The sequence below is a fragment of the Podarcis vaucheri genome (genome assembly GCF_965113315.1).
Source record: "Podarcis vaucheri genome assembly, chromosome: 12".
Classification (NCBI taxonomy): domain Eukaryota; kingdom Metazoa; phylum Chordata; class Lepidosauria; order Squamata; family Lacertidae; genus Podarcis; species Podarcis vaucheri.
In genome coordinates, this window is record NC_138750.1 from 7,665,239 (window position 1) to 7,692,136 (window position 26,898).

At 42.3% G+C, this 26,898-nt stretch overlaps 2 protein-coding genes across 2 annotated transcripts in view; one reads left to right on the forward strand and one right to left on the reverse strand.

Moving 5' to 3' along the window:
- Positions 1 to 26,898, reverse strand: part of STARD3NL (STARD3 N-terminal like) — a 292,381-nt gene that overhangs the window by 73,370 nt on the left and 192,113 nt on the right. The window lies entirely within an intron of this gene.
- VPS41 (VPS41 subunit of HOPS complex) overlaps positions 1 to 26,898 on the forward strand; it is a 114,814-nt gene that overhangs the window by 38,047 nt on the left and 49,869 nt on the right. The window contains exons 6-8 of the mRNA XM_082192764.1: positions 7,520 to 7,594; positions 10,827 to 10,889; positions 11,951 to 12,016. Coding sequence (XP_082048890.1) covers positions 7,520 to 7,594; positions 10,827 to 10,889; positions 11,951 to 12,016 — 204 coding nt within the window. The remainder of the gene's footprint in view (positions 1 to 7,519; positions 7,595 to 10,826; positions 10,890 to 11,950; positions 12,017 to 26,898) is intronic.

Genomic DNA, 26,898 nt, shown 5'->3' on the forward strand with positions numbered 1-26,898 from the left:
TATCATTTCCCAGAAGGCCTTGATCTTCGGGCACGTCCACCAAAGGTGATAAAAAGTACCTTCCGTTTCTTTACATTTCCAACACTTGTTGTCAGGCAGGTGATAAATTTTTGCTAGCTTAACTGGTGTCATGTACCACCTGTAGATCATTTTCATAATATTTTCCTTTAAGGCATTACATGCCGTAAATTTTATCCCGGTGTTCCACAACCATTCCCAGTCAGCAAACATAATGTTATGACCAATGTCCTGTGCCCACTTAATCATTGCTGATTTAACCGTTTCATCCTGTGTATTCCACTTCAGCAGCAAATCATACATTCTTGACAAATTCTTAGTATTGGGTTCTAACAGTTCAGTTTCTAATTTTGATTTCTCCACCTGGAAGCCAATTTTCCGGGAGTGTCCTCCTCTGGAAGCCTTGGAGACCCTCTCCCAGTGAGCATAGGCAGTGCTAAGCTACATGGACCAATGGCTCCCCTCACTAGAAGGCAACTTCTGGTACACTGCCTTGGTTTGTCAACAGGTAAGCGGGTGGCGCTGTGGTGTAAACCACTGAGCCTTGGGCTTGCCAATCAGGAGGTCGGCGGTTCGAATCCCCGCAACGGCGTGAGCTCCTGTTGCTCGGTCCCAGCTCCTGCCAACCTAGCAGTTCGAAAGCACATCAAAGTGCAAGTAGATAAATAGGTATCGCTCCGGCGGGAAGGTAAACAGCGTTTCCGTGCGCTGCACTGGTTTACCAGAAGCGGCTTCGTCATGCTGGCCACATGACCTGGAAGCTGTACGCCGGCTCCCTCGGCCAGTAAAGCGAGATGAGCGCCGCAACCCCAGAGTCGTTCACGATTGGACTTAACTGTCAGGGGTCCTTTACCTTTTTAAGGATTTCATGCTACAGGAACTATTGAGGTTGATCTGAGGCTTCTTATTACCTTGATGGGATTATCCACAATGCGTGTCATGCTTCGAAAGTCCTTTTAAACCACCCCTCCACCCACTGCCACACTTTGTCCTGCTTCAACCCATATTCAATCTCTCCTTTCTCACAAGTTCATCTTCCTCAATCCCATGCACATTTGATGGGTGACGCATTTTGTAAACAGCCCTGATACCGTTTTACATTTGACAGGGAAGCAAGCCTTATAATGACTCTGTTGGTGTTATTACAGTGAATGATAAAGAATCCAGTTAATTGCTTTCAGAAAAATAATGCTTCGCTCCCCCCTGCCCCCACATAGCATGGAAGTTTACTTCTATTGATTTAAGATGGAGAAATATTTTACTTCGGGTTGCACTTTCATATGCGTTAGTCTTTATCACTTCACATGTTTTGACAGGCCGTGTAAATGTTTCTGTTTATTACTCTAACGGCATCATTTCAGTTGTCTTTGTCAGTAGCACAGAAGACAAAGCAGCGAAACGCCAACTAGACCGCAGAATTGAATGTTTACGTGCTTTTGAAAATAATCTGCCAGGGTTCTCTGCTTATTAACTCTGTGGGTGCAATTCAAGAAACGTTAGTTGCATTGAAGTCTCGTTGAAATCAACAGGACAAATCCCCTCGCTTTGAAACGGGTTGTTCACATTCGCAGACGCAAAGTACAGTGGCACCGCAACTCACATAGATTTTGCTTGCGTGATCGCAGCTTTATGCAGATTTCCAGGGAAGAAGGAGTGAGTGAAGACATGCCTCAGAAACAGCGGAGGAATGAAAGATATGCATCAGGAACGGCGGGAGGAGGGGGAGGGATGTGGTGGCGGCGGCAGCAATCTTTGGAGGCCTGATCCACCGCAGCTGTGCATCCTGCCGCTTGAGGCAGTCGCCTCACCTTGCCGAATGGGTGGGTCGGCCTTGTCTGGTGACACTTGCAAGATCTTGCAGGGCAGTCCGTCGTGTTGTGATAAGCAAACTGGTTGCTGAACCCCTGAACTACTTGCCTGAAGTCACCTCCTTGCTTTGGCATATTACCTTTGGTATGTTCCCTGTTGTAGGAGCTCAGCAGAGTTAAAAGACTACGCTGTGCCAAACTCTTTAAGAGACAGGAAGCTTATTAGATAGATGTGCGTTTGCTAAATCCCAACAACCTTTTAAAAGTATTGGGGGATTTGGAAAGGATTGGCTCCTAAGAAGCTAGCATACTGCTGATTCCCTTGGCTTTTCCCCTTTCCCCTAAGCTTCATTTTCTGCTTGCACCCACCATTTTTCCTGTGAGAAAGAGACAGGGAAGTGGGTAGTTGTTTAAAAGTTGCAAGTTCTCAAACCTTATGAGGAGTAAAGATAAAAGTATATCTATTTTAATTCCAAGTTTTTATAATTCATCCTTGAACAGTCAACTACTCTCTAACATACGATACCCTAAGGAATCTCTGTTTGGTGATCCAATATATCTTTGCCTTCAAGATCTCTTCATCTAAACAAAGAGGGCCATAGGAAACAGAATGTTTTGAGGGGTCTCACAGCTGTCAATAACTCAGCAGTGTCCTTTTGCTTTGCCTATTAGCTCTTTAGGTTTCCCATGGGCAAAGCATTATTTTGGGAGTAGCCAGTATGTGCCCCTCAGATGTTGTTGGGCTCCAACTCCCATCATACCCAGAAAGTCAGGTTTGCTGAGAGTTGTAGTCCACAATATTTGAGAAGCACCATGTTGCCCAACATGGGATTTTGCCATTGGCTGTACGTAGGAGTTGGCACTCCCAGGAATGGGAATGGGAAAGAGCTCTTTTGTCTTGGCCTACATTTTTTGATGTTTCTGGAGAGATGGTGAGGACCACTCTGCAGCAACTCCCAGACCGCTCAGAAATGTCTTACGATACACCCAAGTGCTCCGAGAACAAAAGAAACAGCAGATTGTCATGTTTTTGTTACTGTGCTGCTGGCCTATACAGGGGGAAATAGCTTTGAATTCAGATTTGGAGCTTTTCAGAATTGGTGGCAAAAATAATAAGGCATGTAGGTGACTCCGGTTCCATTCAAGATCTCATAAATCACTTGAGGGAAAGGTTAGAGAGAGAAAAGGCTGTGTACTATTAACGGGAGGGCTTGTGTGCTCATATGCCAAACACAACCACTTAGAATTATTCAGAGTTCTTTCATTAATAGAATGTTGTTTACATTGAGATGTTTTTCTTGTTTGAAAGTCAAAAGCAATGGAATTAAAACAGGACAGCACATGTTAAATAAGGTGACGTTAATGGTGGACTTGCAGCCCTTTGTTGCTATTTAAAAAGAAAGCCAGACATGAATTTTTAAGAATAAAAAATGACATGTCAGGGAAATAACATGGTGAACAAAGCACACGAGTATGAGCACACATTATTCCCAATGGGTGTTAAGATATTGTTGATAATGAACTTTGTATAGCTAACAGCTTTACCTCCACCAGGAAGTTGAACCTTATTCGTTTTAAAAGCCATGACAGGGTATATGATTGCTCATTATTGCATTCCTGATAGAATGCTAAATAATTCAAAGAAAATTTGTGGTGGCAATTCCTTTTTTAAAAAAAAGGAAAGAAAAAGACATCAAATGTAGAAATAGTCTGTGTATGATTTTCTTGCTCTTACCATCTAAGAACTGGCCTTTAATTACAGCCCTGGGGACGACATGTCCCTCATTGCACTGAAAAGTATAAGTGGGCTTGGAAGCTTCTGCGTAGTCCCATTACAACTTTAAGAAATAAAGAAATGAAGACTAGAGCTATCTTATGCACCAGAAATTAAAACGAAGCAGGTGGTGCAAGTCACCTGATTTTGAAGCTAGGAGTAAAAGTAGGACTGCCACCCACTAATGTTCAGGGTCATCCTAGGCAGGTTTACTTGCCTGCCTGCAGCCTTCACGAATCATGTTGGGATCAGTCAGTTAATTGACTATCACATTTGCATATGAATGAAAACTGTTGTTCTGAACCTTGCGTATGCTGGAGGAAGCATCATCCTAGGAAGAGGCAAGGTTTACCATGCGAGGGAAAAGGGGATACGTAACTTTTCAAATGGTGGTTATCATTACAGTGGGGTTTTTATATCTATATAGAAAGTCTTGTATGTATTAAGGGGGCACTTACAAGACTTTAAAAATCTGCTGTTATAAGCCTCAAATTTCTACCGCATATAAAAATGACACCTGTTGATTGAACCTTAAAACTGCATCTGCCTGATGAGGTCTATAAATGTGCCAAATTTCAAACAAACCCAATTTTACTAGAGCAAGCTGAAAAGTGTTGCAAATGGGCACCATGCCTCTTTTTACTCCTAATTTTTACATAAACATCTCCCATTACTCATTTATTGCATTTATCCCACATTTTCTCCAAGGAGCTCAAGGCTTGGTTCTCCTCTTTCTCATTTAATCTCCACAACAACCCTGTGAGGTGGGTAAGACCGAGAGAGGCTCTGAATGACCCAAGGTCACATAGCATCTTCAGGACCGAGTGGGGATTTAAACCCTGGTCTCTCAGGTCCTGACACTCTTAAGGACTATACTATACTGACTCTTTATCCTACCCCCCTAAAAAAATGGTTGAAATCTAGTGGTGTACTTTATTCAGACTTCTTTAAAGAAGGCATAATTTCTGAGCAGTTGTTACAGTTTATTTACAGTCGTCATACCCCATGGTTTATCAGTAGTGGCGCCCTCCCTGTGGAATGCCCTCCCATCAAATGTCAAGGAAATAAACAACTATCTGGCTTTTAGAAGACACCTGAAGGCAGCCCTGTTTAGGGAAGTTTTTAATGTTTGATGTTGTGCTTTTAATTCTGTTGGGAGCCACCCAGAGTGGCTGGGGAAACCACTATTTATTATTATTATTATTATTAGTATTAGTATTAGTATTATTAGTATTAGTATTATTATTATTATCTAATGTGACGTCCAATCTATTGCAGATTAAACACGCTGGGTTTTTTCTCTCCTCTGGCTCGTGATATATCCAGAGTCATGGACTGTGCCCCCATGGTAGATGAATGATCAAAGCTCTTGAGTTTCCGATCATCACATTGATCACTTTGTTTTGAGGAAAATCTTTGGGATCAATTACTGTTTTTAGATACATTTGCATATATGATAAAATGTTGTGACCAGGCTGTGATGGGATTAGCTGAGATTTTTTCCTAGTGGGTGAGTCAGCAGGTCCCTCCAGTAATGAAATGTGGTTTGCCATAATTGCAATTGAGCACCAGTCTGCTTTTCACACCCCTAATCTGTGTGCTGCATGCTTGTTAACCATGGCTAAAAGGCATGAAGTCACACAGTCAACTTTTTAAAACGTTTAGAATTCTAGCTCGCAAATATTGCCTTTCTCCCAGAAATGGAGTCAAATCCAGCCCTAATGTTTGTTATTCATTCTGCCTCCCATCCACGGGGATGCAGCATTTGTGAAAGAATCAATTATCCATTTGTTAGTCAGAGGAGCTTTACAAATTATACATTAGCAGATTGATTTCTCAGGTTCACCGTTGAGGGACTGACACTATGAGGTGGGATGATGATGAGCATCTAGGGAAAAGAAGTTGCCACACAGTTAAAAGAGGCTCTTTGAATGGCCATGAATTTATTCCTAATTGAAGAGCTGACATAATCCATACTAAGTGTATTTATTTCAAGCATTTTACATTAGGTAATTGATTATCACACAGGCTGTATTTTGCAAGTGGAAGCTTTTCTTCAAATTTAGGGTTTTGTAGAAAGCTTTTCTTATCAGATACTTACTGGCCTCCTCCTCTGCCAAACACACAGACCATTTCTCCTGAACTTTCCCCCTCCTATTAAAGTTACATTTTTGTTCTAATAGTGTCAGCCTGACGATATTGATTTCTTTTGAACAGTCAAACTTATATTGTCCAGAATCCCAAACAGGTCTCCCTCAGAAATAAAACTGCAGCTAATGGGAATTCAGTGAGGGACGTTAATTCCTCACTGACACAACTTTCAAGACTTTCTTCATGAAAACCTGATTTTTGTCCTCAAGTTAATCATCTAACTCCTAAAGTTCTTTAGAGAGGGAACTTACTCAGCTAATTTCCAGTCTTATTGTTCATTGCTTTTATACTTCATCCTTGCTATAATGTAATATTCACATTGCTGCAGCGCAAAATCTGAATCCTCTGAACACTACTGTGAGTAATCTCACTTTGGGACCTGCCTTCTCATGTAAGTGGGAGCTGCTTTGGCTAGAGTGAGGTTCAGCCATCCACAAATCTGCTCATGTGAGCGGTTGTAATGGAGGCACAAACTGGCAAGATTTCCCCAACCATTTTCTGAATTCAAATGAGCACCTGATTAATTGTTAGACCTGACTCACCGCGATGCAATGAGGGCGGTAATTGCTGTTCACTTGCCAGGAACAGCTAGACATCTCTGCAGGGCAGCAAGGTGTAATGGGAGAGGCATAACCCTTCACAGCTCTTCAGTGTAGTGATGGCTGCCACCAGCAGAAAATATTCCATATTATCAAGCTCCTGAGGAACATAGGCTATAGTCTGTGACATATTAACACCATAAAGACTTTGGGCAGGCTTGCAAATAGCTACTCTTCTGGTCACCAGCTTTTTGTGACTAGGCATAGAAGGCTCATGGAAGTCTGTTCTTCCCACTCCAGTTTATGTCACAGCTTAGTAACCTGTTTGATGAGTAGACCTGTTTGCACACCTGACTTCTGGGACACTGCTCTCCTTGCTTTCTCGGGCTGTTTGAAAATTGGTATTCCATGGAATCCTTAGAAGCATATCAGGGATATGAGAAGACAAGAAATGGCAGACAGCCTTGCCCACTACTGCCAGTTTTATATTGTAACTTGCAGTGCCAAAGGCATTCTAGGTGAAATAAATAATAATAATAATAATAATAATAATAATAATAATAATAATAATAATAATAGATGTGTTTGCCACGCTGGGCTCTATCAGGAGAAACAGTTGGATCTAAATTGACTTGAGTAGATAATCTATTATAATATGCCCCAGAATTCTTTGTAATGTGCAGTGGACAAATGAATAGGAATGATGTATCCAAAACTACTGAGATTGTTTCGCGATATTTAGCGAAGATTTTAAAAGTCAAATTAAAAACTACTTAATGGTGGCTACCGAGTCTGTTATATGTTTTATGTGTTTGAAATATGTCTGGATTAACAACGTTTTATGGATTTCCCCCCCCCTCTCTCTTTTATGATTTTATTGTCTAAATTATGCCAATAGGGAAAACATTCTGGGAGGATAGTAAGTCTGAACACTACTGCCAAACAGCAGCAATACTAGTTATCTGTTGCAGCCTGCCCAGGAGCTGCACACACACACCTTGTTCTTCTTTTTGTTAGCAGTCCCAGGCAGGCAGCAAAACCAGGTTTTGCTTCTGATGAGCCACTACATATGCCTAGTGGGCAACATTTAATTTGGTGGGTTGTTGGTACTGCACACCTGGTTTTTGTATTGGGTGAGAGATGGAAGAAACTTGCTTCTTCTGCATTGTGCATTCTAAAGTGTTCTCTCTCTCTCTCTCTCTCTCTCTCTCTCTCCAAACTTTTAACAGAGTCCAGTTAAGATAAATCAAATTAGCCTGGATGAAAGTGGAGAGCACATGGGTGTTTGCTCTGAAGATGGCAAGGTATGGCTTTTCCACATTTAGCATGAAATGGTGATGTGCCACTTTCCAAGTCCTCAGGAGATCTCTGTACAGCAAAACCCTATAACAGCAGCACCTGGATCTTGTGTTTTAGTACCTGACTCACTTACAAAACCCCCCTCATAATTAAAGTCAAATATATTTGGCCCAAATGTGCCTAAGGAAAAGTAATTACAAGAAATGTCAATAATGTTACTGGTATTAAACTGATTAACAGCCGTGGCACAGGGACTTGTCACTGTAATCATTACTACTGTGCCAGTTATACTTCACTGACTAGTCTGATGTTCCTGCAAGACAGTAGCTTAATGCTTCTCTGCTATAAATCCACAAAATTGGATTTTTGTGGGCAAGATTTCTTTGGGCTGGTGGTTTTGGTTCTGGTTGTTTTTTTAAAAAGCACCTTATGATTGTTTCCTCAGAAATCTTTTGATAAGCAGTCATAGTTTATCAGAGGAATATAGTGCCTTGCAGTTGCTCCTTTAAACAAATGTGAAATCAATACATATAATACATGTACAGTTTCCTTAAAAATGTGGCACCTTCTTCGTCGACTGGAGACATACATCATTTTGTGTACCGCACAGCTAACAATTAGCATTGTTTTCCTGGAATGTTAAGAGCTGTGACATTTTAGTGATTTTGATGATCGATTTCCCCACTTATTAGAATGTCTTTGTTCATTTGTTTGCTTTTAAGACCATGGCAGTCTTTGCTAATATTGGTTGTGATAATAAAATTCCAAATCGTAACCTATTCAGGATGCTTTTTCTGGGAATAATGCTGCTAGCAGCCACAGTGTATTAACGCCATTTCCCAAGATCCATCTCACTTAACTGGATAGAACACTATTTGTTACTAATCACATTCTTAGGCAGGATTTTTAGGAACAGTAAACTAAAATAAATACTGAAGTATATATATATTTCTTCCCACAGGAGCAAAGAGTAGTAAACTCGTTTAATCTGTGCTTTTAGTGAGCGAATAAATGCCATAAATAAGTTTACGGTTCCCAGTGTGTTGTCCTCCGAAGAAATCTTGATGTTACAATAATTGGCACAATAATTGAGATACTATTGCTGGTAAAAGAGGTTGTAGAATTTTATAACCAGTGCGAGAGGCTCTTAAGAGTAATGCAATTGTCTTGGCAAGATAAGACAGAAGCCAATAATTGTGTATGATAATCAAAAGTGATGTGCTTATATATTCAAGAAGTAAAGTTTTGGTGTGATTTGATGTATTTAGATTACAAAAATATTTTTTTTTTTTTGCAGTTGAGACTGGCTGTGCATTTGCACACTGAAGACTCAACACATGCTTAGAAGGACAGGCAGCATACATTTTAGTTCTCCAAGTTTATTCATTTAGTTTTGGTAGTTATAGCTCACCTTTCCAACCACACTGAGACACTCAAGTTGACTAGCAGCCGTGTATTTTTATGAACAATCAGACAAGGAGCTAAGAACAAAAAGTATGAAAGAACACAGCAGATTTAGGAGCCAGCCATACCACAAGCCTGCAGAAATAAAAGCGTTTTGGTGTAGCATCCAAAGGCCATAGCTGAAAGGGTCAGGCTGAAATCAGCAGGAGGTTTCATAGTACCTGACTCCCTGGAGCCTTGCCTGGACTCCCATGGAGCCTTGCCTGTTGTGCCTCTCATGGTGGCAGGACATGGAGCAAAATGACCCCAAAGTCCAGAAGATCTTAGTGAACAGGCAGGCACTTGTGGGAGGAGATAATTTGGCACCAAGCTGCTGGCAGTGTTAAGGGTAACGTGCTTGGAAATAAATGGAAAGCCAGTGCAGATGGAATAGCAGGGGAATAATATACTCCACAGGGACCCGGGTGGCGCTGTGGGTTAAACCACAGAGCCTAGGACTTGCCGATCAGAAGGTCGGCGGTTCAAATCCCCGCGACGGGGTGAGCTCCCATTGCTCAGTCCCTGCTCCTGCCAAACTAGCAGGTTCGAAAGCACGTAAAAGTGCAAGTAGATAAATAGGTACCGCTCTGGCGGGAAGGTAAACGGCGTTTCCGTGCACTGCTCTGGTTCACCAGAAGCGGCTTAGTCATGCTGTCCACATGACCCGGAAGCTGTATGCCGGCTCCCTCGGCCAGTAAAGCGAGATGAGCGCTGCAACCCCAGAGTCGATCACGACTGGACCTAACGGTCAGGGGTCCCTTTACCTTTTAATATACTCCACAAAATTGCCTATAGTGTAGTTGCAGCATTTTGAACCGACTGAGGTTTCAGAACTTGGATATGATTGTGGGTATTTTTGCACAAAGACGCACGAGTCTTTCTGCGCTGTATTATTGCTGCTATGCATACAGGAACATATGAATGCCTTTTCACATTTTCCAGTTTCCACACTGTTCTAAACCCTTTGGCAGAATGGTAGGGTGTTTGTTTCCCTCCTTTTATTCTTTCAGCCATCCTGTGAAATAGATTAGGCTAGGGGATAGTGATTTGCCCAAGACTGAGCGCCCTTGGATTGAGATGGGATTGCAACTGCCCCGCCAATCCTAATTCAACCTTTTATCCTGCTGAATTAGTAACTGAGAAAACAGGAGGTGTGGCGAAAAGGGGTAGTTTTTTTTACAGCACATTTCTTGCTATGCATTTGAGGGCCTGTCATTCAGATATTAACCACTGTATTATCTCAACATTTAAAAGCTTTGCTTGGCAGTTATTAGGGATAAATATATGATATGATGATATGACTGAAATGTAACTGGGAGTATTCCACAAGGTAAATCTGTTAGCATTTAGCACCCTTGAAGCTGCATTTTAAAACATAATGAAAATATGTATAATGGTAGAAAAGCAGAGCCTCTGAGATAATAGAAGGTTTCCATTTATGTTCTGTTTATTGTAGATATGGAAATTATTTTCTGTTTTAGTGAGGTGGTTATCAATTCAATAAAAGTGTTTGGCATAAAGCGCGGAGAGTCCTTTGTCCTTCTGGTGGTTCTAGCAGCTTAATTGGGTGGAAGCACTTTCGTGTTTCCATTAAATACTTTAATGGAATCAAGGAAAGCTTTGGATAATTTTAAACTATTACAGTGTGCTGCAAATGTATTTGTTTTTGTTTTTTAAAAACAAACAAACTATGATGTATTTGCTGTTTCCATTTACACTCACCTTTTGACTTCTGAAGTGGGATAAATCATAGACAATTTAATATGGTTTTAAAAGCATATCCTTTAATTTCAGGTGCAGGTGTTTGGATTGTACACAGGGGAAGAATTCCACGAAACATTTGATTGCCCTATTAAAGTAAGAGCTTAGTTAAGTCTTAACAAATGTACTATTGTTGCATTTCTTTTCTCCAAAAAAAGAAAAAGAACATGAATATATCATAGATTTCATTCAAAAGTTTTGGTATGGACAGTGATGGTGTTCCTCCATGATTCCTCTGCAAAGCAGAGGAATTTGTCCTCTTTGTGCTTGCTTTTTAGGTCCATGGGCACATTTGGAATTTAGAGTGAGTGCTGTGGGTGCCACCCTCCTCTGCTCACCTATCCCCACCGCCCCCCCAGATCAACCTGCCCCACAGAAAAGTAGAAGGGCAGAGCACAAATGCACACAAATGTTTCCTCGCCAAGGGATGTGGGTCAAAGTCAGAACCAATAGAATAATCTGCCCTTTGAAAAGGTGCCTCAAAGGCATCTCTTCACCCGCAGGCACCCTGCTGGCGACTCCTGCTGCAAGGGCTTTCCTGGCCAGTTACTGCTTCTTCCCGCCCCAAAATAATGTGGAATGTTTCAGAAACATGCTTGGTAGACAAGCCAGAGAAAGCAACCATGAGAAGCAAATCACAAGCCAACAATATGTGATAGTTCTGCGAAAGCAAACTAGCCGAAGGGTGTAGAATTTGTTTTAAGATAGTATGTGGGGTTATAGTAAGTAGGATCATGGACTCTGTACCGGAATAATTGTAGGGTCTTTTCTGTGGTGGCTACTTGCTTGTGGGGTGTTCTCCCCAGGGTGACTCGCCTGGCGCCTTCATTACATATCTTTTGGCGCTGGCCAAAAATGTTTTTCTATAACCAGGCCTTCGATTTATTAAACAATCTATGTTCAAATGTGCGTTGGGGAATATTGTTTTTCTTTGTATGTTATGATATATATCTTTGTTTTTTTAGATTGTAAACTGCCCTGTGATCCTTGGATGAAGGGCAGTATAGAAATTTAATGAATTTTAATAATAATAATAATAATAATAATAATAATAATAATAATAATAATAATAATAATACCTAAATAATTCTACAGCTCATAAAACCACACAAGAACAATATCAATAATAACGCATTGTTTTCCTTCTTTATGTTCAGATTGTCGCTGTTCACCCTCAGTTTGTGAGATCACACTGCAAGCAGTTTGTAACTGGAGGCAACAAAGTAAGTTTCTCATTTCATAATACTGTGTCCGTTCTCAACAGGCAAAGTTAAAATTCCAAAGGAACATGTGCACATATTTCCCTGTAGTTTGTCCCCCACCCCCAATCAGGTAATTCCAGGGTGCTTTCAAAGGAAAATTATGGGGAAATAAAACACAGGTACCAGCATCTATTTCCCCTCTTGGCAAAACTACTACTGTTTGCCTAACTGCCAAACATGGAAGAGTCAGAAGCAGAGTCGACGCAAGAGGTGGCCTTGCACACTTCTCTGATCTATTCTTTTCTTACTTTTACGGTTTTGCTGTTCCTCATGCTGCTCCCCCATCTCTCTGCCTTGCTGTAAGAAAGGGAATGGGATCTGCCTCAGAGCACCGCAATCTGGGAGAGGTGGCTTAGAAGGATGTCTGCACTGCCCTGCCAATTTCTGAAGCATTTGACCCAAGCTCATAGTTTGTTTTGCTCCAGACAAACCGGGAACTGCAAAGTTAGTTCCTAGTTTACACGAGTCATGAGCATGGGGTTGGACCTAACACAGAGCCATAGGATGGGTGAGCTCTGATAGCATAGTGACAGCCGGAATGGGAGGAGTCCAGTGGCTGTGAGTCCACACCTTTGTTTATTTGTTCTAAGCCATGGTTTGGATGAGTGTTATTTTTTATTTATTTATTTATTTTCAATGCATAATCATAACAAAAATTACAAACATTGAATCCAAAATAATACTATACAAACAAAAAAGAACGGAGCATACAAAAAAAAAAAAAACCACAGAAAAAAAGCAAAAAAAAAGCAAAGGAAACAAAACAACACTAAACAAAAACGAAAAAGCACACATCTACAGAACACATAACACTTTGGATAAGTGTCATGTGTCATTTAACCGGGCTGAGACTTCAGTCTCAGTGAACAGGTTTTTGTATTTTCCAAAACCTGAGAATAGCGTGTACTTTTGGAAATGTGTTATTTGAATTGATGTTTAACAGAATTCACATTAAGGAATGCAGGCTTTTTTAGTTTTCCGAAAGCTGGTGTCATTTTCCCATCAAAAGTTCCCAAATTTTAAAAATCCCCCCGAATTAAGGAAGCATAGCCCTAAATATTTAAGGCGATAATAGGGCTGTGATCTATTTTCTCAGAATGAAGTCCCCCAGAATTGACTGAGGCTTGTTTTCTGGCGGTTGTGTTGCTTAGGATGGCATCCCATGATTTATTAAAAATAAACTGAACTTAAAACTTTAATTTGTGCTGTAACACTATGAGTGCAAATATATTGAGTGTTGGGCTGCAGAAAATTGTGACCATGATTACTTTTTACTGGTCCTTGGCCTTTTAAATGTATAAATGGCATAATGGGTTCAGAGTTCATTGAACAGGGTGTGTGAGATTCAACGCCATGAGAAGATTTTAGAAAAGTCTGATCAGTAACAAGATGTATACAGTTTGCCTGTAATTACATGATGCGTTATTTCTGGGTTTCAGAAATAATGGTTAGTCCACTTATTATAGGAATGTTACACTAAAAAAAGTACAAGAGTGTGCCTTGTGAAAGCATGGTGAAAGTGTTTTGAGTGTTGCTGATGTGATCAAGAGTTTTTGGACTTGGAACCAAGCAGCCTTTAGCTCTTAGCCTTTGACTCTCAGACCAATAGGGTTGTTTCAATGATAAAATGAGTTAAGCCTACCTGAGCTTCATGGAAAGAAGGGTGGGACCAAAAAATGACAAACAATTCTCATCTTTGCCACTCTATGGTTTTAACATTCTACTCTTTTGCCGCAAGCTTTCATTGTCTGGTTAGAGCATGCTGTGATGTTTCAGTGATACTCTGCCACACTGTACGCAAAGCACTTTTGAGCACTCGAAAGTGCCAATCACATTATTAGTTTTGTTAGTGTGTCAGCTGCAGTGTGCAGTGCGTCTCGCAAATGTTCCCCTCACTCCTCCCGGGGCTGGAAAAGGGTTAGTTTAACCTCCGGTTTGCTACTAAAACTGAATTACTGCGTCGCGAAATGATGCACGTCTAAAAAGTGTGTCACCAACATGAAAAGTTCGGAAAGCTCTGTGTTACAGTATTCAACTGAAACAGGAATATTGTTAATCATCAGATGTTGAACTCAATGATTGCTCTTTGACCAAAACGACTGTTTCCTGATATTGGTTGCTTTTGTGGCACCGAACAATATATGCTCTTGAAAGGCTCTTGAAAGGTGTAGCAGAAACAGTGATCTTCTTTGACCGATGGGTATGTTACTAACTAACAGAACCCTTCTTGCCCATTTCACACTGCAATTAAGTTCAGCAAGTTTTGAATGGAGCACTTGGCAGATGATGACAACCCTGCAATAATAATACATTGTAAATAACAGGGCATCCCCAGCCCAGGAGGGCGGTGGAGCTTTGAGGCAAGAAGAAAAGACAAATAGTGCTATTGTAGGCCATAACCTTCTGCCTTTAAAAGAGGGTCTAATCTTAAAAAATAACAGGGTGAAAGCTTGCTAAATGAAGGTGGGAAAGCTGAAATAAAGGTGTTCTTTGGTTAACCCTCAAAGAGCTGCCACATTTTTCAACCTGCGAGCTTAAATGAATCCGGAACTTAGAGAGTGCAAACACACCAATATTATCTCGAGGTTTAAAAATTCCAAAAGAAAATGAAAGGCTATATAACTTTCCAGATAAACTGTTGATCACTAACCATACTTGTAAATAGTTTAAACTTACAGGGTTAAACCCGAATATAGTGTCATAAAGAAATATTGGTAAAACTTGACAGAAGAAAATGATTAGTGAAGATGATACATCTATGGGTTGTTGCTAGGAAAATGAAATTTTGTTGATGACTTTGCATTGTCAATTTTCAATTAATATACTACTCATTGCCCGTGTTAATTATAATGCTGAAGATAATACATTAATTGGAGAGGTGTTCTGTTGGTAATTGGAGTTCATGTCTTTCATCCCTTCAGTGGCTTAGAATCTTTGTTTTTGAAGAACATGCATGTATTTGCTGCTGATCTTGATCTCTCAAGTTGTGGAGCCTGAAATAAGTAATTGCCAGCGTGTGGTGGTTCTTGGCATTTTCTGACTAAATATTGGAATTTATAAAGGGGCAGGAAAGAGCTGAAGTTCTTTCTGATCCAACTCAATCAGATAGATAGACTCCCCCACAGTGGCTGAAATTCCTGCATTTTTAATGCATCACAAGACTCACATCTATATTTATCGGCCTCTTTGGCCAAAAGAAGTAGAAATCTTGGGTAGCAAGTAAGCTGGGTCAAGACAAAAATATTCTGAAAATTCAGCTGCTGTAATTTCAAGTATAATGATAGAATTTGTATGTTTGCTGTAAAATCTGCCAAGTACTGTCTTGGATTATTATTATTTTAATTGCCTTGATTTTTAGTGTCAGCAAATCCGGTTTATCTTTGCTTTGTGAGTAAGTAGGTGACCTTTACCTCTGAACTCCACAATATGTGCTTCATAATAACTGGTTGGATCACTCTGACAAATTATTAAATTGTCAGGGTGCTGTTTGCAGCACAGTCCATTTTTAGAAACAGGATAGTCAGCTGTTTGGCGTTGCGTTGGTAGATGAAGAGTACCAGACAAGAAAGGCAGATTGCTTTGTAAGCTGTAAAATGTCAGTCAGTAAATACTGAGAGGTCCCATTTAAGTGAAGTAAGAGTAAATACCAAGGCAATCTCTGTCCAGGTATTGGTCGATTTGCCTTAAACCGCTGTACGCCTTTATTGCCTCAGTAGCTTCTAGCTTGAAATTGCTGTCTAAAATGGGTGACCATTAGAATGTTTACATGACTCAATATCCGTGTATATGTACAACACAAAAGCCAGTGGTGCAAAAAACCCTTGTTGCCCCACCAATATAAAAACTGAGCCTAGCGAGTGGTGCCAAAGCCGAACAGGAAACTGGTATGTGCTCCTTCCATACGCCCTGCTGCGTCTTATACCTCGTTTGCTCCCTCCCTCTTGGTTTCTCTGTCTTATAATTTGAACCAGAGACCAGAGCATCTTTCCTTGCCAGGAGCTCTGGAAGATATGAAGTATTGTGGGTGGGATAATAGCCATTGAGAATTGGATCCCTCCTCTCAGTAGTACACCAGTCTCTCCCTCCAAGCAGGATCCTAACATTTTTGCAAGAAGAGAATCATGTGATAGGTCAGGGAAGGCTAGAGCAAGGGCGGGGGGCCTTAATTAACCATGGCTCCCCATTGCATTTGAACTGGAAAACGATGCTTATTGGCTTCCAAACAAGGCAAGATCTGGAAGCCAGCTTAAACTATGGCTTTAACTATAATTTTCTGATTCGGCTGTAACAGGGAGCTGTGCTTAAATGCAGCTTCCTGGCTCGTCTCTCCGTTCTCACCAAAAGATGCTCATGATCTACTTCAGTTTATTCAATAGGGACTTGATAGCTTAAATGCAGCCATTTGGTATGTACCTATTTGCCACTATGGAATGAACTGTGCTTTTAAAGCATTTTCTAAAATGTAACAATTCTGCTAATTTTAGTTCCAAGAGAGGGAAACGATCAATTTAAATTTCATCCCATTGATGTTGTTTCCAAAATTGAACTTCTAATTTAGATGACTGAAGGATTCCTCTAAGCACTCTGGAGACAGGGATTACATGTAATTAGCACTAGTGTTAATTGTTTGACAAGCTCCATTAGATTGAAACACTACCCGCACTCTGATTCACCGCTGCTCTGTACAAAATAGACTGTCAGCCTGATCCTCAACATAATGCTGGTGCTCAGCTGTCCAAGTCTCTCTGTGTGTACCGTAAATTTCGCTCTATAACACGCAGATTTTTTCTCCTAAAAAGTAAGGTGAAATGTCTGTGCGTGTTATTGAGCGAATGTGTGGTCCCTGGAGCTGACTCGCAGGAGCGCAGGGAAAAATAGGCAAAAATAAGATTGGGCGGGCAGGCGGAGGGAAGAGGGAAGGCAGAAGCTTTCCTGCATTCTGCCTCAGGGTCTTACTGCCCGCCCGCTTCTGTTGCTGCGTTTGCTCAAACTCAACAAAGAGCAGGGAATCCCCTGCCCTCCTGGCAAGCAGAGGGTTAAGGAAAGGATCGCGTCCTTCCTTCTAATCTTCCCTAGTCACACTGCATGCAGGCTCCAGCCCACCACTTCCTCCTCTCTGTGCTCTAGGGACTCGCAGCCGAAAAGCATGCAGGTGGGGGAGAGGGAGAGGGAGAGAGGGCTGGCTTGGGTGGTAGTGGGGGAACGACTTTTGCTTTACAATGGTAGGTTTCTCATTTCTTTTCCAAAAGCAGAGAGCCCTGCCCACAGGCCCCCTCCAAATTACAGCTTCTCCAAGCAATGTACTGCTGGAGGGAGACAGTATGCTTGTTTGGAAGAGAAACCCTGCTTCCCTGCTCGTAAGTAACAGCAGGCTGGATTGCAGAGTGAGACATGGAAATCTCTGGATTTATATGCTGTATATCAAATATCTTAATCTATACTTTCTACACGCGGCTGGTAAATCAGAATCTGAGCCAGGAGGATTACAGCATCTCTCCTCTCCCCTTCATTAAAAGCCTAATACATGTCCATGGCTACAGTCTGTACCAAAAAAAGCATGCACCCACTGTTGCCTGGGGCTGCAATGGTGCAAAAACGTGGTTACAAAGCATGGACCCACAGGATCTTTGCATTGGGTCACCCCAAATTCACCATCAGATAACATAGCATGTCCATGGCTACAGCCTGCACCAAAAAAATCACGCACCCACTGTTGCCTAGGGTCGCAGTGGTGCAAAAACGTGGTTACAAAGCATGGATCCACATGGATTCTCAGGATTTTTGCATTGGGCTACTCCAAACTCACTGTCAGATCACATGTCTGTGGCCACAGCATGAACCACAAAAATCATACATCCACTGTTTCATTTAGAATATTTTTTTTCTTGTTTTCCTCCTCTAAAAACTACGTGCGTGTTATGGTCTGGTGCGTGTTATAGAGCGAAAAATACGGTAACTGAAATTTGCTTTGCAAGCTTCCTTGCAGTGGTCATTCTTGGACTAAACAGCAAGCAGATCTAAGGGGAAGAGTGTTTTCTTAGTGATGAAGCGTTAATAAAAGAGGTAACACCACAGTCAGCATGCCTATGTGCATGCCTCTCTTTCCATCCCTGAAATGAGAAATACTTTCCCTGTTAATACTGTCCCCTGAAACTTCCTCCTGAGTATGACAGAGTAATTGTGGGGATGGGGGTGATCTTCCTAGACCTAGTGCCCTCCGTCGTCTTCAAGCTCATTCTGGAGCAAACCTAACTTCCTTCTATACACAATTTAAGAGACAATTAGCGCTAATAGTGACAAGCTTGTGTTTTTTTATCTCATTGCAAAATCCATCTAATTGGCTTCTAAGGAACACCAGAGTTCCCTGTAGATAGACAGACAGACAGATAGGAACTTTATTTTCATTAGCCAATAGCCGTAGCAATAAGATAAAATATACTGGGGATACAGCTAAATAGTTAGCTGTACAAAATACGTTTAGGTAAAGGTAAAGGGACCCCTGACCATTAGGTCCAGTGGTGGCCAACTCTGGGGTTGCAGTGCTCATCTCGCTTTATTGGCCAAGGGAGCCTGCGTACAGCTTCTGGGTCATGCGGCCAGCATGACTAAGCCGCTTCTGGCGAACCAGAGCAGCACACAGAAACGCCGTTTACCTTCCTGCCAGAGCGGTACCTATTTATCTACATGCACTTTGACGTGCTTTCGAACTGCTAGGTTGGCAGGAGCAGGGACCGAGCGTCAGGAGCTCACCCCTTTGCGGGGATTGAAACCACCGACCTTCTGATCGGCAAGCCCTAGGCACTGTGGTTTAACCCACAGTGCCACCCACGTCCCTAAAAGACGTTTACATCAATACAAATGACAGAGTTCATACATGATCCCTGTAGGCTGTGCAAGACTCTGTGGCACAGTGGGTCAGTGCATCTAGCTGTTAACCAGAAGGATGCTGGTTGGAGCCTGCCCAGGGATGGCTGTGGGCTGGATTCCTGCATTTCTGGAGGCTGGACTACAAGTCTGTGGTTTTATGATTCTAAGTCCTCTCATGCAACGGAACTCGCTTCCTCTCCTCCCCACGGATGCCCCCCGTGGCCCCCTAAACCTCTTCTGGGAATTCCACTTAATCCTGCCCACTGTTGGTAAACCATTGCTTTATGAAGCCCCAAATTAAGATGCTCCAAGGATAACAGTAGGAGGAAAGTGTCCACACTTCCCGGTGCGAGCGATGAAAAGGGTGATAAAACATAGCATTGCCTGTGCTGCTGTCCGGATTTACTTGTTTCACATTATTCTGGCTATGTAATGATCTGCTATACATACGGCAGCGGACGGAACGCGCAGCTTAAGTGCAGCTGTATTGTAAGAAAGCATTAGAGAGATTTACCAGCAGAAAACAGATAGGCGAATGAAGCGTATTGCCGAGGAAGTGATTTTGCAACAGCTGCTATTGAAATATAAGTACTGAGAATGCTGACCGCTGGGATGTGGATTTATGGGAAATAAAGCCCTAAAATACTTTCTCCAGCCAAGAAGAGGGGGAAGCAACCCTTTCTTGAAAACAGCTTTTCCTCCCTCCGTACTTAGCTCTCATTGAGTTTAAATTGCTCTCGGTATAGTGGTAATGACAATTCGATACTGTTGGCGAGTTGAAGATTAGCTAAATAAATTAACCAACTTCTACTTCTTGTTCTTGCTGTTAATTACCCATTCTTTACCCTAAGGTCTCAGGCCGGGTTACAGCAATTAGAACAACATGTTAAAAAGAGTTTAAAATAATTCACAACCACAGAAATAAGGGTTGCTCCCTCCCCTAAAAATATACATTTCAGGTGCAAAATTCCAGGGTCTTCAGCATTCACCAAAGGCTCTGTAATGAAAATGATATCCAGCTCTGTCTCTCTGTTCCGTCTGAATCAAGAGTGGTAGCTGAGGTGTCAGAGCAGGGCTTGGAGGTGGTGATGAACTGGAAATGGGCCAATAAACAGAAGCTCAATCCTAAAGAGACAGAGTCCCAAGTTCTCATGTCCAGGAGGTATGGTCTTGCCCTCCCCTGTAAGAAACAGTTTGGCGATTCTCCTGGATTCAGTGCTGCCATTGGAGGCTCAGTTGACGTCTGTGGAGATGAGTGCTTTTCCAGCTACGGCTGATTCACCAGCTACAACCCCTTTTGGACAGAAACGACGTGGCCGCTGTACTCCATGCTCTGGTAGCTTCCAGACTGGAGTACAGTGGTGCCCCACAAGACGAATGCCTCACAAGACAAAAAACCCGCTAGACGGAAGGGTTTTCCGTTTTTCGATGCGCTTCGCAAGACGAATTTCCCTATGGGCTTGCTTCGCAAAACGAAAAAGTCTTGCGATTTTTTCCCCTTTCCCCCCTTTTTCTAAGCCGCTAAGCCGCTAATAGCCTTTTAGCCGCTAATCCGCTAAGCCTTTAATAGCCGCTAAGCTGCTAATAGGGTTGCTTCGCAAGACGAAAAAACCGCTAAACGCAGAGACTCGCGGAACGGATTAATTCCGTCTTGCGAGGCACCACTGTACTGCAATGTGCCTTTAAAGATGACTTAGAAACTTCAAGTGGTCCAAAATGCAGCAGCCAGGTTACTGGCTGGCATTCTGTTTAGATCTCACCTATCCCCTCTTTTAGAACAGCTGCGCTGGCTGCTGGTTTAATTCCAGGCCCAATTCAAGGTGCTCGTGTTAAAGTGTTTAAAGCCCAGAGTGACTCGGGCTCCAAATAGCTGAAAGACCATCTCCTTCCCTACAAAGCCCATTGGGTGTTAAGATTGGCAGAGGAGAGCGGGTCCTCTTGCTTCTTCCATCATGCTAAGACGTTTGAGAAGGTGGCCTGGGAAAAGGCATTCTCTGTGGCAGCCCTTAAGTCAGGGGTCAGCAATTTTTTTCAGCAGGGTGTCGGTCCACTGTCCCTCAGACCTTGTGGGGGGCCGGACTACATTTTGGAAAAAATAATAATGAATGAATTCCTATGCCCCACAAATAACCCAGAGATGCATTTTAAATAAAAGGACACATTCTACTCATGTAAAAACACGCTGATTCCTGGACCATCCACAGGCCAGATTTAGAAGGTGATTCGGCCGGATCCTGCCCCCAGGCCTTAGTTTGCCTACCCATGCCTTAAGTTGTGGAACACAATGGAGTTGTGTCTGGCATCTTCAGAAGTTGCTGTGTGACCAGTTGCTCTGTATTGTCTCCCCTCCTGCCCCAAAATTCTTGATTTACAGCATGCAGCCCATAGGCTTCAGGTATCCGTGATGCATTGATGCTCTTGCGTCAGTAGTGGGAATCCTTGACCTGTTGCCAGACTCCCAAGTCACACCATCTCTGTCCATTGGTTGTGCTGGCTGGGGCCGATCAAGAGCAGCATCTAGAGGGTCACAGGTTGACCTGAGAACCAGACATTCTGGCATAGAAGTGGGGCAGGTTCTGCTGTGAAGCTGTTTTCCCCTGCCAGTGCATTGTTGGTTGAAGAACCCATGGGCATATGATGTATCAGGAGCACACACTCTTAACAACTACATATGCATGTTAGTTGCTGAATGGAGAGGTCACTGCCATCTTTTCTTCCAAGTGCCCATCAGCCAACCTCAATTTGGTAGCTTAATTTCAGTTTGTTAGGGGTAACAGTTTGTTTGGTCCCTTCCAATTCTTCAATTTTATGAATCTCTGAAATTGTTGCCTGGTGTGCATGCTGATGGCAGCTGCCCTGAGATAAAACTAATTTCCTAATTAAAACAAATGTCTAAGTAAATTGTATACAAGCTCTTACAATGCAAGTCAGTGTTTTAATTTCCACCGGCTTCGTAGAGAATCAGACTGTGTTAATACTACTACTGAGTAAGGAAAACTGTTCCTGTTGACATGTGTGCTTTAATAATGAAGAAAGTATAAACAAACAGAACTTTACAAATATTAATATTTGTGGTTTTGGATGACTACTTGCCCCTTTGGCAGAACTTTGAATTTAAATTAGTTTGAAGTAACTCAAGTACAAACATTGGATCTATTTTCATTTAGTATTTTATTTTAGATGTTTGTCATTATTATGTTATGCAAAATAGGGGCATTTGATATTCTGAAACTGGGTCCATGTCTGGAATTTGTTTTGAATTTCATAAGGCATTTGAATTTGTATATGTTATGGTTTATAGAGTGAAATGCAACTTTCAGATCTGCCCATCAGAATGTGTTAAAATTATTGAGAAGTTAAAATGATTAAAATCCTCTATTGATTCCACAATAAATATGTGGTTCTCTAGTAATTTTACCAGAAGTAAATAAGTGTTTCTGATGAGTGAGTTGACCAGACATCCCAGGAAGGATTAATATACCTATTTATTTATTTTTATTTATTAAATTTGTATACCGACTTTCATCCAGATATCTCATGGCAGCTCACAGCATAAAGATATAAAATAAAACACTCAAAATACGTTATAATATAAGTAAATCTAAAACTCCAAAACAAGCCCACTTTTTTCTCTACATTGCTCATTGGCTCCATTAGATGAAGTGAAAAGCGTAAGTGTATAGTGCCCACTACAAGTCTTTGTAGGTTGTTGACTTAAATGTTGTTGTTTAGTCGTTTAGTTGTGTCCGACTCTTTGTGACCCCCTGGACCAGAGCACGCCAGGCACTCCTGTCTTCCACTGCCTCCCGCAGTTTGGTCAGACTCATGTTTGTAGCTTCGAGAACACTGTCCAACCATCTCATCCTCTGTCGTCCCCTTCTCCTTGTGCCCTCCATCTTTCCCAACATCAGGGTCTTTTCAAGGGAGTCTTCTCATGAGGTGGCCAAAGTATTAGAGCCTCAATTCTTCGGCGATCAGCCTTCTTTATGGCCCAGCTCTCACTTCCATACATCACTACTGGGAAAACCATGACTTTAACTATACGGACTTTTGTTGGTAGGGTGATGTCTCTACTTTTTAAGATGCTGTATAGGTTTGCCATCGCCTTTCTCCCAAGGAGCAGGCGTCTTTTAATTTCGTGACTGCTGTCACCATCTGCAGTGATCAGAGAGGCCAAGAAAGTAAAATCTCTCACTGCCTCCATTTCTTCCCCTTCTATTTGCCAGGAGGTGATGGGACCAGTGGCCATGATCTTCGTTTTTTTTGATGTTGAGCTTCAAACCATATTTTGCGCTCTCCTCTTTCACCCTCATTAAAAGGTTCTTTAATTCCTCCTCACTTTCTGCCATCAATGTTGTGTCATCTGCATATCTGAGGTTGTTGATATTTCTTCCGGCAATCATAATTCCAGCTTGAGATTCATCCGGCCCAGCGTTGACTTAAATAGCACTTTGCTTATTCCATTCAATTTTAAAATAAAATTGAAATCGGGCATAGTTGCCATCATAGTTGCCATGATTGTTGCCATCAATCTGAAAAGTTTAATAAATTCTTCACAATACTAGTGCTTGACCTTCTTACAAAGGTTAAACGTATTGAGATAAAGTCCTCTTTTTTAAGAAAACAAAAAAAACCTTCATTCTATTTCCATGCTACTGCACTAGCGAAGACCCCGGATACAGCTGTAGAAAGTTTGATGGAGGCAGTGCTACCCACAGGGTAAAGGTAAAGGACCCCTGACCATTAGGTCCAGTCACGGACGACTCTGGGGTTGCAGCACTCATCTCGCTTTATTGGCCGAGGGAGCTGGCGTACAGCTTCCGGGTCATGTGGCCAGCATGACTAAGCCGCTTCTGGCGAACCAGAGCAGCGCACGGAAACGCCGTTTACCTTCCTGCCAGAGCGGTACCTATTTATCTACTTGCACTTTGACGTGCTTTCGAACTGCTAGGTTGGCAGGAGCAGGGACCGAGCAACAGGAGCTCACCCCGTTGCAGGGATTTGAACCGCTGACCTTCTGATCAGCAAGTCCTGGGCTCTGTGGTTCAACCCACAGCGTCACCCGCGTCCCTACCCCCAGGGTAGCCAGTCCCAAAGTGGGATATGGGGGTTGGAACTGGGTTGGCTATGGATCTGACCTGTTGAATTCTAAGTAGGGCAGCTCCAAGGGAGGGGGGGCTGTTTTGGGTCCTTCTGCTGCATCAACATGTAGGTGGCACAGCAAAAAAGACTGCCTTTCATTCAGGCCAGGCAAATCTGCAACCAGTTAGGGTTGCTCTTCCCAATCACAAGAGATAATTAATAATTTCTCAGCATATGGATTATCAGTGACTGACCTAAGACTACACACAGTACTTACTCTCAAGCAAGTTCAAGACTGCTTATAGATAATATTTAAACACACACACACACACACACACACACACACACACACTCATTGATATTAGACATCCCCATTAGAAGGATTCAAGATATTCCAAAGAAAAATAGCAACGCTGTATACCTTAGCTTCCACTACTATGGAAATACCACATCACGCGAAAGAAATCATCAGTTCTGCTGGTGCATAAATGATTTGCCTTCCTAATTCACTGCCCTATCCAGTCCACAATCCATTTAATCAAATGCATTGATTTAAGCTGAAATCCTATTATCAGAGGCCAGCTGTGGGGTCATTTGGTTGTTGCCGGTGGGTTAGCGCTTTCACTATTGGAGTTCTCCTCCCCACCCATGGGTGCCTGTGATAAGCTTCATGGGTTTAGGCATGACACCACCAGTAGTTTGCTGTAGGCGGGGGAAAGTGTGTTTTGGGTTGTATCAGGATAGGATCCTTGCCCCCCGCCTCATTCCTCTGCCATTGCTCCCCAGAAGGACCCCTTAGATACCCTTGTCCCAGAGCAATGAGAAGGGAAAGTAAAATACCGTATTTTTCGCTCTATAACACGCACCAGACCATAACACGCACATAGTTTTTAGAGGAGGAAAACAACGAAAAAAATATTCTAAATGAAACAGTGGATATATGATTTTTGTGGTTCATGCTGTGGCCACAGACATGTGATCTGACAGTGAGTTTGGAGTAGCCCAATGCGAAAATCCTGAGGATCCATGTGGATCCATGCTTTGTAACCACGGAGGAGGGAAGGAAGGGGAACCATGGATCCTCTGCTCACGACTGCAGCAGATCCCCCCCCCCGCCACCCGCAGGCATTCGCTCCATAACACGCACAGACATTTCCCCTTACTTTCTAGGAGGAAAAAAGTGAGTGTTATGGTGCAAAAAAGACGGTATATAATTGGCAACCAAAAAAAAAGTAAGGAAAAGACGTCTCCTGCCCTCACTGGAGCAAAGCAAAAGGGCTTAGGAAGCTGAGGTCTATCTGCCACAGAATTTCTCCACCGTACATTTGCTGTTTCAGTGGAGTGAATTTAGCCCTGCTGAAGTCAATGGGATTCAGCTAGTTTTAATTACTGGTGTCCCAAAACTGTGGTGTAATTTGGAAAGCGAGCTTCTGTTTTCCGTGCCAGGTGGTTGTTGCCGTTTCCACCAAGTTCCCTCAGTTTTATTTGCAGTGACCAATTCTGAAGTTTGTTTCTGAACTGTTTCAGCTGAAATATCTGTCCTTTGGTACCATCTTGTGGCTGCATATATAATAGGCATGCTGTATTCATCTCGGCCCAAAAGCCCTTTTAAGCAGTTGAGTAATAGCTGTTTTATATAAAATTTATTTATGTCTCCCCCCGCAAAAGGGCCAACGTCCAGCGGAAGGGGGTTACGCAAACAAGGTGTAATAGATATCCCAGGAATCTTGCTTTTCCCTACTGTTTCCTTTCTTGTAGCCTGACAACCACTTTTTTAAGTTTTGAGGATAAAAAGAAGTCTGGTTTTTTTGTAGAGTAGTGATCGTCATATTTACGAGTATGAGGACCCTTTTTTAACCCTCCACCCTTTTTTTTCAAACTCCTACAAGCTGACTCTTGTAGTTTTAGGCTCTGTTAATAGCTTTTTTTTGTCTTCTCCCTCTGACTACTCATCTTTGTCCCACCACCACTGTCCAGGCTCTGAGCCTTCTTCTCTTGTGGTTTCCCCAGCTCTTTCCTCACCATTCCTCTGTTTCTAGCCAGTTTGTGACAGTAAGTGTGCATTGCTAGATGAGGAGCGTAACTTTCAAAGCTCAGCAGACCCCAGCCAAGGACCTGTGCTCCACAGCTTGTAAACTGCTGCTGTAGAGAAAAGCCTTTTGTGTGAAGCAGGGACTTGATATAAATAACCAATTGCTAGGGCTCCCAATTTGCACATTTCTCTCCCATAAAAAGGAAAGGGAAAGAAGACCATGTGAGCTGGGAACCTGCATAATCAGGTATCAGTAGTGGAACGCAAGCATTATATGTGAGGCTTATAATGGGTTGAGGAGAGAGGGTGCATTTGTTGTCTACTCTGTGAAGAGGTGAGAATAACCAGGACTCTTTGGGTTGTATCCAGTGGGGGCTTTAGACCAGCAGAAAGCAACTCTTCTCATCCACGGTGAGAAACCTGATTTTTGGTGAGTTCCCACTGCCTTTTGCAGATGGTTGCCAATACCCAACAGCAAGCTGCTTCTGATGTACCTGTAAGTCAGGAGGGTCTAAGCTGTGGCCCTCCTTACGTTTCTGGACCTAACTGCCACCCATCCCTGACCATTTGGTTGAGTTTGAAGCGTTGTGTGCCTCTTCCCCTTTCCTTCATGCTTGCAAGGAAGTTACTGGAAGCTTCCATTCAACCAACTGTGGTTTCTGGGTAAACAATGCTAAGTGTTAAGCACTGGTTTTTGAAACAAGTCAACTTCAAATTGTGGTTAATAATCCTGGATGGTTTGTACTAACTACAGTTTCTAGTTCATTGTAACGGGAAACCATAGCTGCTTGAAAATTGAAGCGAATGGTTCCAATCTCCTCGCAGCCATAGTGAAGGAAGATTTAGTACAAAACACTAAAGG